Raw genomic sequence first — 12,158 nt, 5'->3', positions numbered from 1 at the left:
AGGCCTTCTACACTGAAAGAGTAGTATCAGTCTTCTCAGTCAAATGTATCCAACCAGAAAATGACTATGTGCTCTATTCTTTCACTAAAAACCTTCGAAAATCTTCTTCTGCCATTGTTGAATTTTGATCTTTTGTGCAACAAAATCATCTGTTCATGTTATTTCCCATGTGTTATGATCAAACACTCTGAGTTTGGTTGTGTTGGGTGAACTGATTTAACCTGGTTTATCTGACCTGATAACATCCATTCGCTTGTTTGATCAGTCAGACTTGGTATAAACGTAAGCGTGCAACAGTCTGTGCACACTTACATTCGTTCTAGGAAGTTGTGCAGCACTGACTGTTACGCAAACAAACTGACTTTATTTTGGAGAATCCAGACACAACCACATTTTGGAAAATACCTGCTTTACAGGGTGAATTTACTCATGATTATTCACCAATAAAAGAAGGTAAAATGCCATTTTTCAGCAATTACTCTACCAGTATATTAACTTTTATGTCCACTGTGACATCATTGATTACATTGTGTGGGCTATCACGCTAGCTGGGGGCAGCCAGTGTCCTCGAGTTTTGTTCCACACTCTTAAATCACATCTCAAATTTTTACACTTACTACACAACCAAATATCCAGGTCCAGACGTCCATGTGTATTGTACGTATAAAGACCAATACTGGATGACATTGTACACCTTGTGTGAGTCACCATAATTAGCACTGAGTGAAAGTGAAATGATAAACGTCCCTATGTTCTCCAAATATCAAACTGCAAAGTGTAAAGTTGTGTGTGCACACTTAGATTCATTTTAGGAAGCTGTGCAGCACTGAGTATTACACAACAAGCTGACTTTAAAGGAAATGTTGTAATCTTGTGCTTTCCTGTTTTACTCCACTTCTGTTTCAACACTGTCTTAATGAGTAAATGATCGCATACTTCAATGTTTAGATAAGAAACTATTCCTAATTTCTTGATCACACTGAAAACGAGATGGAGCAGCCACCTCGTCCAACCATGTTTGATTTCCATGGAGTCGGCATGACCAAATACTTCACTGACAATTGGGACAACATACAAAACTTCAAAGCCAGACCAGATGATATTCTTATTGTTACTTACCCTAAAGCAGGTACGGCTCTGTGTGTGTGGACTTTGTGACATCATCTTCATTGTGTGTTGATGAATGGGTTGATGTGTTTCCCACTGAGCAGCTTGTATGTATTTGTTTCAATCTCAGGAACCACGTGGGTCTCTTACATCCTAGATCTTCTGTATTTCCGGCAGACCAATCCAGACCGGCAGTTAACTGTTCCGCTCAATAAGAGAGTGCCGTTTCTGGAGATGTACAAACCTCCTCTACCCCCAGGTTGATCAGATTCTGATATTACACCACACAAAATGACACTTTTTTTCTCCACGTTCGTGTACTGAACTACAGACGACTGTGAAGGCTCAGTCAGCTGTTTTTCTTTTGTTAGGGTGATAGAATTGATAGAATCTTAATGACTTTGCAGAAGTCGGATATTAAATTAGCAGTTGAATATCTTGGTTAAACTGAAAGGATTTTCTGATGTATTTAAACAACTATTAGTCTTATCAGAACATTTTTACATTTTATCTTTTATTTTGATTTGCGTCCTATGGCTTTGGGTACGGTGTTCTTTTGCCCATGGGCAAAAGAGGCAACACACTTCCTTACGTGGCTCTGAGACACTGGATATATGTGTGTGTTTTTAGGCTTGGTTCTTGTGTTTTAATCAGACAAAGCTTGCATGTTGGCAACTTTCCACTCCACCCTCATAGCTCAGACAGTAACCAGTACTTGCCAGAAAGAGCTCCAGTTCCTTTAATGTTGTTGTTAGCATATATCAACAGCATCTTGACCAGTTTTCTCTTTGACTTCTTCTTATTTATTTATTTTTGTATTTACTCTCGTTCTTTTTGTGGCACATTTTTTGTACTTGCTAAAGACTTGCTGTCTCCGTTGTGTTCCTTGGCATATCAAATGCCTTGGATTTTATTTTTTTTTTTAGCCGTTATTTCAGCCATACCTTTGAAAAACGAGATCCTGTTGATGTTTCAGTCATCACTTCAGGTGAAGACATGCGGGTACCTGTTCACATAAGCTTGTTAAATTAAATCTGGGAACTGCCAAACCCAATGATAAAAAAAACAATAAATATTTCTCCTTGAAATATGTCGCATTACACAAGTTGAATTTTTTAAATACATTTAAGAAAAGGCTGAGATAATCCCTTGTTTTAGTTTTCTACTTCACTCCCGTAACAAGGAACTTTTTGTTGACTCCTATTCTTTTTTATTTATATGGAAAAAAAACACTGTCTGATATTATACAGCACTAGATACAACCCCTAACCACTCCCTAACCCTAACGACCCCTAACCACTCGCTGTGTAGAGTTGCACTATATAGTGCAATATATATAGTGACTGCTGCGGCTCCCCTGGTTATCCCATTATAATTTACACATTACTGAAACGCGATGGTTTTGTATACAAATATGTGTGATGTTCACGAAATAGAAAATAAAATAATGTTTTAAAAAAGTTTCAAAAATTTGTCAAACTAACAGCCATTAGCGGCGCCGCTAGAGACACAATGCATGATGGGATATCCACCACCCGTTGAGTGATCATCAGACTTTTTGTAATGCTTTATGGGAAATTTTGATGGCCCTATGTTGGGCATAGAATTTGATCACAAATGTTTCGGACACCACTACAAAATGCCGTAACACCCTATAAAGGGCTATCATTGTCCAGGAATCTAGGGAACCATATCTATCATCAGCATTTCTTTTTCTTTGTGTACACTTGTGAAGCCAGTTAAATCATGCTAGGATCACCTCACATTGTTTTGGTAGCATGTCGCCTAGAGACAAACTTTGAACTTTGTTATCCTTCTCTTCAAAAAGGTACCGTTGTGGCAGACGAGCTCCCCACGACGCCTCGTCTCATTAAAAGTCATCTACCGGTCCAGTTCATACCAAACTCTTTCTGGGAGCAGCGCAGCTGGGTAAAGACATACATGTGTAAACAAGAGACATGTGAGCTGTGTAAGCCACAGATACATATCAGTTTTCTGTTTGTGTAGATCATTTATGTGGCCCGTAACACGAAGGACAGCGCGGTGTCCTATTTCCACTTTTGCCGCATGAACAACAGCCAGCCTGATCCAGGGGACTGGAACACCTTCCTGCAAAAGTTCATGGAGGGAAAGAGTGAGCCGAATTTGGTTACAGTCTCGATATCATCTCATTTCCTGTGTAGATCCTCTTTCAGCTGCAGTATCATGGACAGTGATCCTAAATGTGAAATCACAGCTTACGAGCACCAATACTGTGCACCATCGGCATTTGGCATGTGCATCAATACAAACTCGCTGTGATTTCTTCTCATCTCAGCTCATTATTTTGTATTGCTCTGTGCCTCCAGTGGTGTTTGGATCATGGTATGACCATGTGAACGGCTGGTGGCAGAAGAAGCAGAGTTATTCGAATCTTCACTACATGTTCTACGAGGATTTGATTGAGGTGCGATGATCTTTTCTGATTGGATTCTGAATGCCAGCTGGAATGGAAAATGTACAGTAAAAATGGTTATGATAGAGACACTGCGTGGTTTGCAAAAATCAAGTATTTTACATACATACTTCAATAATGTTACAACTAGCGGTAGTTCTTACAGGGACATATGAAGAATGGTAACGTTTTCACATCTCTGTTCAATGCAAAGCACTTAGCTTAGCTTAGCCTGGAGACTGAGGGCAGCCGACATCCCGGAGTTTTGTTCCACACTCTTAAATCACATCTTAATTTTTTGCACTCACTAAACAACCAAATAAAATGTCTAGAACAGCACCTCAGTATATCCAGGTCCAGACTTCTGTGTTGTGCATATAATGGCCAATACTGGATAATGTTTGGGTGAGTCACCATAACTGGTACTGAGCTGAAGTAAAATGATAAACTTCTTTATATTGTCCAAATATCAAGCTGTAAAGTGTGAAGTCGTTGAGCGTTTCACTCCAGATGCACCGCATGAACAAACATCTAGCGACTCACTTAGCAACGAGAAAGGATCTGGAGACAATGGAAGTCAAAACAAAAAGCAATTATGAACACAAACAGACACTAAAACATGAGCCACTTTGCAGAAGTGGAGATTGTATATCAGCTGAAGGACTGGGTTGTGGCAACTAAGTGCTCACACGGCTATGACAAGGTTAAAGCAGGTTTGTTCACCTCTCAAGGGAGAATGATTGGGCTTTGTTCCAAGGAGATTTGGTTATCAAATCGACAGCACCCTCGCCAAACACCAAAATGATGTTAACTTTACTAATGCTGGAAGAAATGCTTTAGTCTAAAGTGTTTATACTTTTTCTGTAATGCCGTGATCAAGGTGGGTCATGCGAGTGTTGAATCTTTTAACATAGCCAGGCTTTGAGAGGCGAGAGATGGTATATATGGAGTACTTTGGACTTCTCTTGTTTGATTTTTCTGTTATCAAGATGTAAATTTTCCTACTGGGCTTAACAGATACGCCTTTGCCTCGTATATATGAGGCTAACCACATGTCACGCAGTTTATGGTTGTGTTTTATTTCATTTTTATGACTGACAGTTAGTTTAACAAGATATAAAAACCCATGAGGACGTACAAACTCCTCGCACACTTCCTAAAAAAGTAACGTAATTACTGGTGTTCTCTAATGTGATCAGGACTCTGGACGGGAAATAGATCGACTGTGTTCCTTCCTTGGCTTATCTCCCTCAGGTGAAGAGAAGGAGAAAATCCTGGCAGAAGTGACGTTTGACAGCATGAAACAAAACACAATGACCAACTATTCCACCGTCCCAGCTATGAACCAGAAGGTGTCGCCTTTCTTGAGAAAAGGTACTGAAAAAAAATATATGCTGTTCTTACTTTTTTTCATTACGCTATGTGACTACCTTAATGATTTTTTTTTCTGCCTCTGCCTCTCCAGGAAAAGCTGGAGACTGGAAGAACCACTTCACTGTGTCGCAAAACGAACAGTTTGATGAAGAATACTGGCAGAAGATGAAGAATCCTGAACCGCGATTTCGTTTTGAAGTTTAGATGTAGGAGAAGGTTAGACCTTATAGGTTTAAATAAACAGCGTTATAATCATAGCAGGTGGCAACTTGACACTCCTTTTTGTAGCCTGCTGCTCCAGTGACCAACTTCAAAACACAGATTTCAGGTTCTTTTACTTATTGTATGTACTTATATCTGACAAGAGGTGTAGTCTTGTTTTGTTTCTGTTGTGTCTTTGTCTCTCCAGGAAAGTGTCTTTGTTTCTGGTGGTTTACTTATTTCCTAATCTTGTACTTACAATATCTTGGCTGTTCCCTCTCCAACAAACACTGTTTGTTTGTGTTTAACATGATATTGTTCTGTATTTTAGTCTTATGTTTGTATTATTCCGTCAAGATGGATTTAAACAATAAACAATGAACCGAGCTCCATATTTACTCATTAAAGGCAAGACGACGCTGAACTGTTGTTTTAGGCAGACCTGAAATTTCTTTTATTTTCAGTCTGAAATAGGGGAAGAAAACAGGGAAAAGAAAACATAGAGCCATTTAATGGACTTTTATTCTGAAAGGTTGTGTATTGTCTGAGTGAAGGAAGTTGATCTATGGATATATGGAGTTTCATTCATTCAGCCAGTCCCCATAGAGCCACATGCTGAAACACCTAACTTTATAGCGATTTTAATTATCATTAACTAATGCTGAAGATGACTAAAATGTTTCTTTCATCACTGTTTTCTACCTGGCTATTATCTGCCAAACTCAAAGTTCTCTGCCAGTGACTTCTGCCTCTGGGTCAGGGGTCTGTGCTGTGTGTGATGTGGATTCATGGCTGCTGGCCGGGCCTGGCACCGCTGAGACACTGAGGGTACTACTACTGAAAGTATTACTACTGGAACGGTTTCAGTCGTACAAGAAACTGAAACTTAAGCATCGATCTTATTGATTTTTGTATCAATCTGCCCACCACTTCTTTTCACAATGGCAACTGAAACCAGTGGCACAATGGTAACCAACATTTCGCCGAATACCAGTCATACAAATGTCAGTCAGTTAGCCTTTCCGATTCTTTTGATCCAAAACAATCAATTCGAAAATCGAAACGCACTACTACCAAACGGACCAATCACAGCTCTTGTTACATTTCAGCTGTTCACATCAGCTGTGGTGCTAGGCTCTGTGTAGGCTCTGCAGTTTATTTAACCTGTTTGGTCACTCAGTGCCTGCGTTTCACTGTTTAATGTAGTGTTAATGTGACCCTACAGTAAGAGTATATTTGTCATAGTCTACTGGTATAACTACTCATTGTGTGACTAGCCTGCACAATACGTTTAGCATGAAATGGACAGCTTCAGACAAACATATGTGGTTCATGCACAATAGATGCCAGGGTCACTTGACATGATTCTAAGACATAAGACATTTCATTGTCATTTTTTTGCACCAGAAAAAAATAAACAAATGCAGGTGTCATTTAAAGCGGTCCTTTAAATACATTTTAGAACAATCTGGGATTATCCAGTGGACTCTGTATAAATTTTGAAGGTTTAACTGAATAAATGTATATAACTCACTCCAATATTCAAATCCAACAATTAATTGGGTTTGTACTGCTTAATAAGCCAAAAGTCAAAAAAAAATATTAAATTATGCTGTATATGTGCAAGAGTACAAGGCATCTATATAATAAAATAACTACAGACTGAAGTCTTTGTGTAGGAACAAAAAACCTTTATCTAAATCTAAAGATGTTTTCAGTGGGACGTATTGGATTTACTGAGAATTAAAGTTAATGATGGAAAACACTTTTCAGGAAACTTGGCTCAAACAGTTGTGATTAGATGTCGAACCAAAATGAGTTTAAAAAAGGCAACAGGCAAACCCATTTTGGATTACCATGATCTGAATGACTGACAACCTTCACAAACAGTTGTTTAAGGTTAAAATAAATATGTTTTAGTGAGGGATTTGAAAGGATTCAGATTTGATAAAGGATTTATTTCCAACGCAGTGCTGATGAAACAAATCATACGTGGGAACAGAGTTGTCTACTTCTAACAGCAGCAGCAGCTTCATTGTTGTTTCATTCTTAGTCTTTACAGATCTAGAATTAATTTTGCTAAAATTCTGCAGATCTCACGGTAGCTTACGGTACTGAATGTAACCCTGAAGCACTTGGCTTTTGGTACAGACAATTGGACTTACACTGCACCATTATAAACACTGCCATCTGCACACTATTACAAATACTTCAAGTTCACTAGTGAACTAGGAGGAGGACGATGATCACATGAAGTCAAACTGTGAAGAACAGTGTGACACTGGCAGTAACTATTCCACATCAGAATTTCCTGATATTTTTCCTGGGTGGCATGCTGAGGTTGTGTATTATCAGACTGAAGGAGAAATAGTCTGTGGAAACGAGGAGTTTCCTTTAAATGTTATATTTTTAATATTATTGACTTATTTGAAACAGACTATATTCACCGTAAGGTTAGTTACCATTTTATTTTATTTTAAAATTTAAAAATGGTTGTAAATAAAACATATATTTTGATTATTTGTTATTTATTAATACGTTTTCATTATATTGAAATTCACTGATGAGCAGAGTAAATGAATGATAGTAATAATGACATCGCTTTTATTTTGAAGGGATGTTTTCGCAGGCGTTTACCGTAACGTTTGGAATGAGGACATAGCGCAAAAAGAAGTGGACGCTGGCTTTATTGCAGTTGACTTTTGGACCCCACCTTGGACTATTTTATAGAGCAACGTGCAGATGAAGCAGGTGAGCTAACGCACTGGCATTTGTGCACCTAGCAAACACGTTGTGTATTTGTGAAGCTACATAATGTTTCGTTGTATTTTAATCACTGCACCAAGGAAAGAAGTGCGCTTTCAGCACTGCACAATAACATTTCGTTGATATCAGCCCTATAATTAATAAGCCGTGTGCCTTACTAAGTTGTTTCTTGGACAGTTTATATCCTGCTGGGGATGGCTGCTGCCATCAAGGGGCGTCATTGCTACGGGGTGGGGGTGCCTGGTCTGGTCTAGGTGGGTGACACATGTCTAAGTAACATTCACATGAATGCCAGGTTCAAAAGTTTCCCAGCAGAGCACTGTATAGTCACAAGATGGACAGTGTTGTTTTATGTTGTGGCTGATCGGTGTATACTTTAATTAGAAGCAGTGTTCACAGTGCTGGGCAGTTGCTACACTTAAGTATGCAACTTTGAAGGTGAAAGAAATCACTCCAGGTATTCCTTTAAGGGGGAGGACTTTTCATTTATGTCGCAGAGGGAACGGTAGCAACCGTTTGATGTAATCATTTCCCCCTCCATTCACAATTTGCTTATTGTTACTTGATTTGCATGCTGATGACCTCCATGCAAAATAAAGTGTGTGGTCCTGTGCTAAGCCAACTGTGGCACCAAGTTCATCTTATGTCCAGTTTTCAGGGAAGTTGGCAACTTCAGCAGTCACACTCTTGAACTTGAGCATTTCCTAGCAATGTTGCGGAGTTTCCCCCACAACCAGAAGAAGCGGTTATCATCGTTATATTACCTCATCGTGTGTAATTCATTTTTTTTCTTTTTCTCAAGCGCGGTACACATACTCATGTCATATTGTTGTTTTTAAAGAACAATCCTCCAATTGGAGTTTGTCAGTATTCATAATATTCACAAATATGAATATTTATATTAAACCTTTAATTGTGGTTAGTTTTTAACCAACTGTAGTTTGTAGTATTTGTTGTAGTAGTTAACCAGTTACTCAGCTGAAACTTGTCACTGTCTGTCAATATATTCTAATTTTAATACATTTATTCTTACATGTTTTTTTCTCTTACTTTCTCTATTTGCTATCATTGTTTGTATTTTCATATACCTGCATCTATAACACCTTGATTTTCCCACAGTGATCAATAAACTTTCATCTCATTTTATCTTTTTTGTGCCTCTGCTGGTTTTTGCCAATTGTGTAAGAGTGTTGGCGTGGACTTAAAGGTCCACTGTGTAGGATTTGGGTGAATCTTTTTGCAGAAACATAATATGACAGTAAGAAACTTTGTTTGCTACTTTATTATTTATTTGGAGAAACTTTTTCATACTTAAAGACACACTTGCAGATGGAGCTGCCAGCTAGACCTACGCTGTTTGACTTCCACGGAGTCTCCATGACTAAATACTTCACTGACAACTGGGACAACGTGCAAAACATCAAAGCGAGACCTGATGACATTGTCATAGCTACTTATCCTAAAGCAGGTAGGACTTTACGTGGCACATTGCTCTGCTGTTTTTGTTGTGGTCTGTTATGTGTTTTATCCATCTATCTATATATATTTATATGACTGACAGCTCTTTCTTGGATGTCTAAGGAAACACATGGGTGTCTTACATCCTGGACCTCCTGTACTTCAGCCAGATGACACCTGCACGACAGGACTCAGTCCCCCTCTATGAAAGAGTGCCGTTCCTGGAGTTGGCAGCCATACATGGGTTTCCCTCAGGCAAGTATGTTAAAAGGCTGGCGTTGAGGTCTGTTGCTTTGTGTTAACACGACTCTCTCCTTTATCAGGAGTGGATGTGATCAATAACTTAACCGCCTCTCCACGTATCATCAAGACGCACTTGCAAGTCCAGTTTCTTCCCAAATCCTTCTGGGAACAGAACTCTAAGGTATCGCAGAGTCCAGAGACATGTGCCCCAAAGATTTGTAGGCCTTTTTCAGACCAATGTGTGGTTGCAGATCATCTATGTGGCCCGTAATGCCAAGGACACAGCGGTATCTTATTTCCACTTTGATCGGATGAACAAGGCCCAGCCAGAGCCTGGCGACTGGAACAGTTACCTTCAGAGATTCAAGGAAGGGAAAAGTAAGTCACAAAATGAAAGCCTGACTGGTTGCATGTGTAACTTATAAAAAAAAAAAAGCTACTTCACCATGTGTGTTTGTGCTGTCACCTCACAGTGGTGTTTGGTTCCTGGTACGAACACATGAGAGGCTGGTGGGAGAAGAAACAGAGCGATTCTAACATCCTGTTTCTGTTCTACGAGGATCTGGTTGAAGTGAGCATCAAAGTTGCTCTCTGTGTGATGGGGGGGGGGTACAAGCGTAATATTGCAATGTTTGCTTTTGCAGAATACCGAACGAGAGCTCAGCCGCCTCTGCTCATTCCTGGGACTGTCTGCCACCGCAGAGCTAAAGAGCCAAGTCACAGAAAAAGTTCTGTTTGAAAACATGAAAAACAACAAGATGGCAAACTGCTCCACCGATGAATACCTTGACTTCAGTGTTTCTCCTTTCATGCGCAAAGGTGAGGTCTATGTGTCTTTTTTAGGTACTTTGTATTTTAGATATTTAGTTATTGACTTGGCTGTCTGTACCGGACATGAAAATGCAGAACAGATGCTCAGATTTCATTTGTTTTGTCACGTTAATGAATAATGGCGCCCTCTTGTGTTTAACTTGTGGATCGGTCATGTGTGACACGTGTTCACACACAGCTGTTGTGATTTAATGAGAACTGTTTGCCTTTTTGACCCCACTCTGTTCCCTTTTTGGTATTTAAACATATTTGTGCTGTGTTGTGAGGCTAATACTAAACTGTGGTTTAAGTGATAAGCGAATGCTCTCGTTAAATAGCCTGGGACCCGGGCCTTAATAGTCTCTGCACACTCAAGCAGAGGGCTTCTTTTGTATGCATTAAGCAGGGGCAGGGACATTGCTACCTCTCTGTATTCTGTTTTGTGTAGGCGGTTCCGTTTCGTCTTTGGTCAGTAGCTAAACTTTTATAGTTGTTTCTCTTACTGTCCCAGTCCCGGTGCTGTCTGGCCTTGTTTGTTTGATTAAAGCTTCACTGAGCCACTTACATCAGGATTAATGTTGTGACGTTTTTATGTTATTATATACACCACCCTTTAATTGGACAGTTGAATCGTGGATTTTTTTATTACTGTCAGCAAACACAATAAATTCTAATTTTCTAACCGGGTGCCAGACATTGCCATGCTGTCACACTACGTCAACAGGACTTTTACAGATAAAGTTGTATGCTTTGGACGCTCCGAGCCTTCTCTGTCCTTTTACTTCGTCTTTGTTTATTCATCTGTCCAAAGAAAGCTGTCCCAGAACTGCTCTGGCTTGTTTTAGGTGGTTTTTGGCAACGTTTAATCAGGTCTTTGTGATCTTGAGGTTTCTGAATGGGGCTGAAGTTTCCACTTGGTCGTGGAAGCCTGTTCTTTCTTATACACTTGGGTTAATGATATAAATCTACATTCTGTCTTCTCTCAATGTCCAAGCCTGTTGATGTTTACATTGCTAAGCTCATCTGTTTGTCTCAGAATGCATCAAACTGTTTTTTTTTTGGCCATTTCTAATGTTCCTGTTGTCCCCATGATGGATTTGTTTGCTCCTGCTGTGTGTGTTCAAAGCAACGGTTCCCGAAGGCAAAAGCAACCATTGGAGACGACAAATCTTCTATTCACTTAACTGACAAAGAAATAATGAAGGCCCAGTCCACATCTGTCTTGGGGCAGTTGTGGTTTCTTTAAAAATAGTGGGCTACATATGAAAAAGCCGCAATTCCTGAACATTTTCACCCATTTGGATGTAAATACCCTGAGATTAAATCTGACAGTCGGCACATTAAGCCCACATTCACCTTGGCACACAGCCAAAATAATAAATCACGGGTTGTTGTTTTCACAGGCAAAGTTGGTGACTGGAAGAATCATTTTACCGTACAACAAGATGAAGACTTTAATGAAGACTATGAGAAGAAGATGAAAAGCACCGATCCAAGATTTCGCACAGTTCTGTAGTGGATTTTGCTCACTCCTCATCCAAATATGTGACGAAAAGCGATGTTACTCATATGTTTAATAATTTGAACAAACTTAACCAGATGCATTTAATTGCTTATTGGGTCAATACAGTGGAAATTTCATATCTGTGTCAGAACACGTCCTGTTCGCTGTAACATAAAGTGGAGAGTAGACACCAGAGTATACAAAAACTAAAGGCTGATTATAATAAATTAATAAAGTGCACACATTGGTTATAGAATAAAA

General features: G+C 39.4%; 2 protein-coding genes across 4 annotated transcripts in view; one reads left to right on the top strand and one right to left on the bottom strand.

Moving 5' to 3' along the window:
• The window catches only part of wdr46 (WD repeat domain 46), a 17,366-nt gene extending 16,137 nt beyond the window's left edge, over positions 1-1,229 (bottom strand). The window contains exon 1 of one of the 3 annotated variants that reach the window (XM_047582724.1): positions 1,120-1,229. The gene's annotated coding sequence lies outside the window, so the exon portion shown is untranslated. The remainder of the gene's footprint in view (positions 1-1,119) is intronic. The other 2 variants (XM_047582740.1, XM_047582733.1) reach the window with 2 other exon arrangements.
• On the top strand, positions 325-12,158 carry LOC125017966. Its single transcript, XM_047601544.1, has 16 exons — positions 325-417; positions 949-1,129; positions 1,238-1,366; positions 2,936-3,036; positions 3,115-3,241; positions 3,456-3,553; positions 4,741-4,915; positions 5,007-5,113; positions 7,847-7,867; positions 9,212-9,350; positions 9,464-9,595; positions 9,664-9,764; positions 9,835-9,961; positions 10,057-10,154; positions 10,228-10,402; positions 11,797-12,158. The coding sequence occupies exons 2-16, from the start codon at positions 991-993 to the stop codon at positions 11,907-11,909; spliced, it is 1,782 nt and encodes a 593-aa protein (XP_047457500.1). The 5' UTR covers positions 325-417; positions 949-990; the 3' UTR covers positions 11,910-12,158.

Source organism: Mugil cephalus, chromosome 1 (genome assembly GCF_022458985.1).
Source record: "Mugil cephalus isolate CIBA_MC_2020 chromosome 1, CIBA_Mcephalus_1.1, whole genome shotgun sequence".
Classification (NCBI taxonomy): domain Eukaryota; kingdom Metazoa; phylum Chordata; class Actinopteri; order Mugiliformes; family Mugilidae; genus Mugil; species Mugil cephalus.
This window is presented reverse-complemented; position numbering and strand designations above follow the sequence as displayed.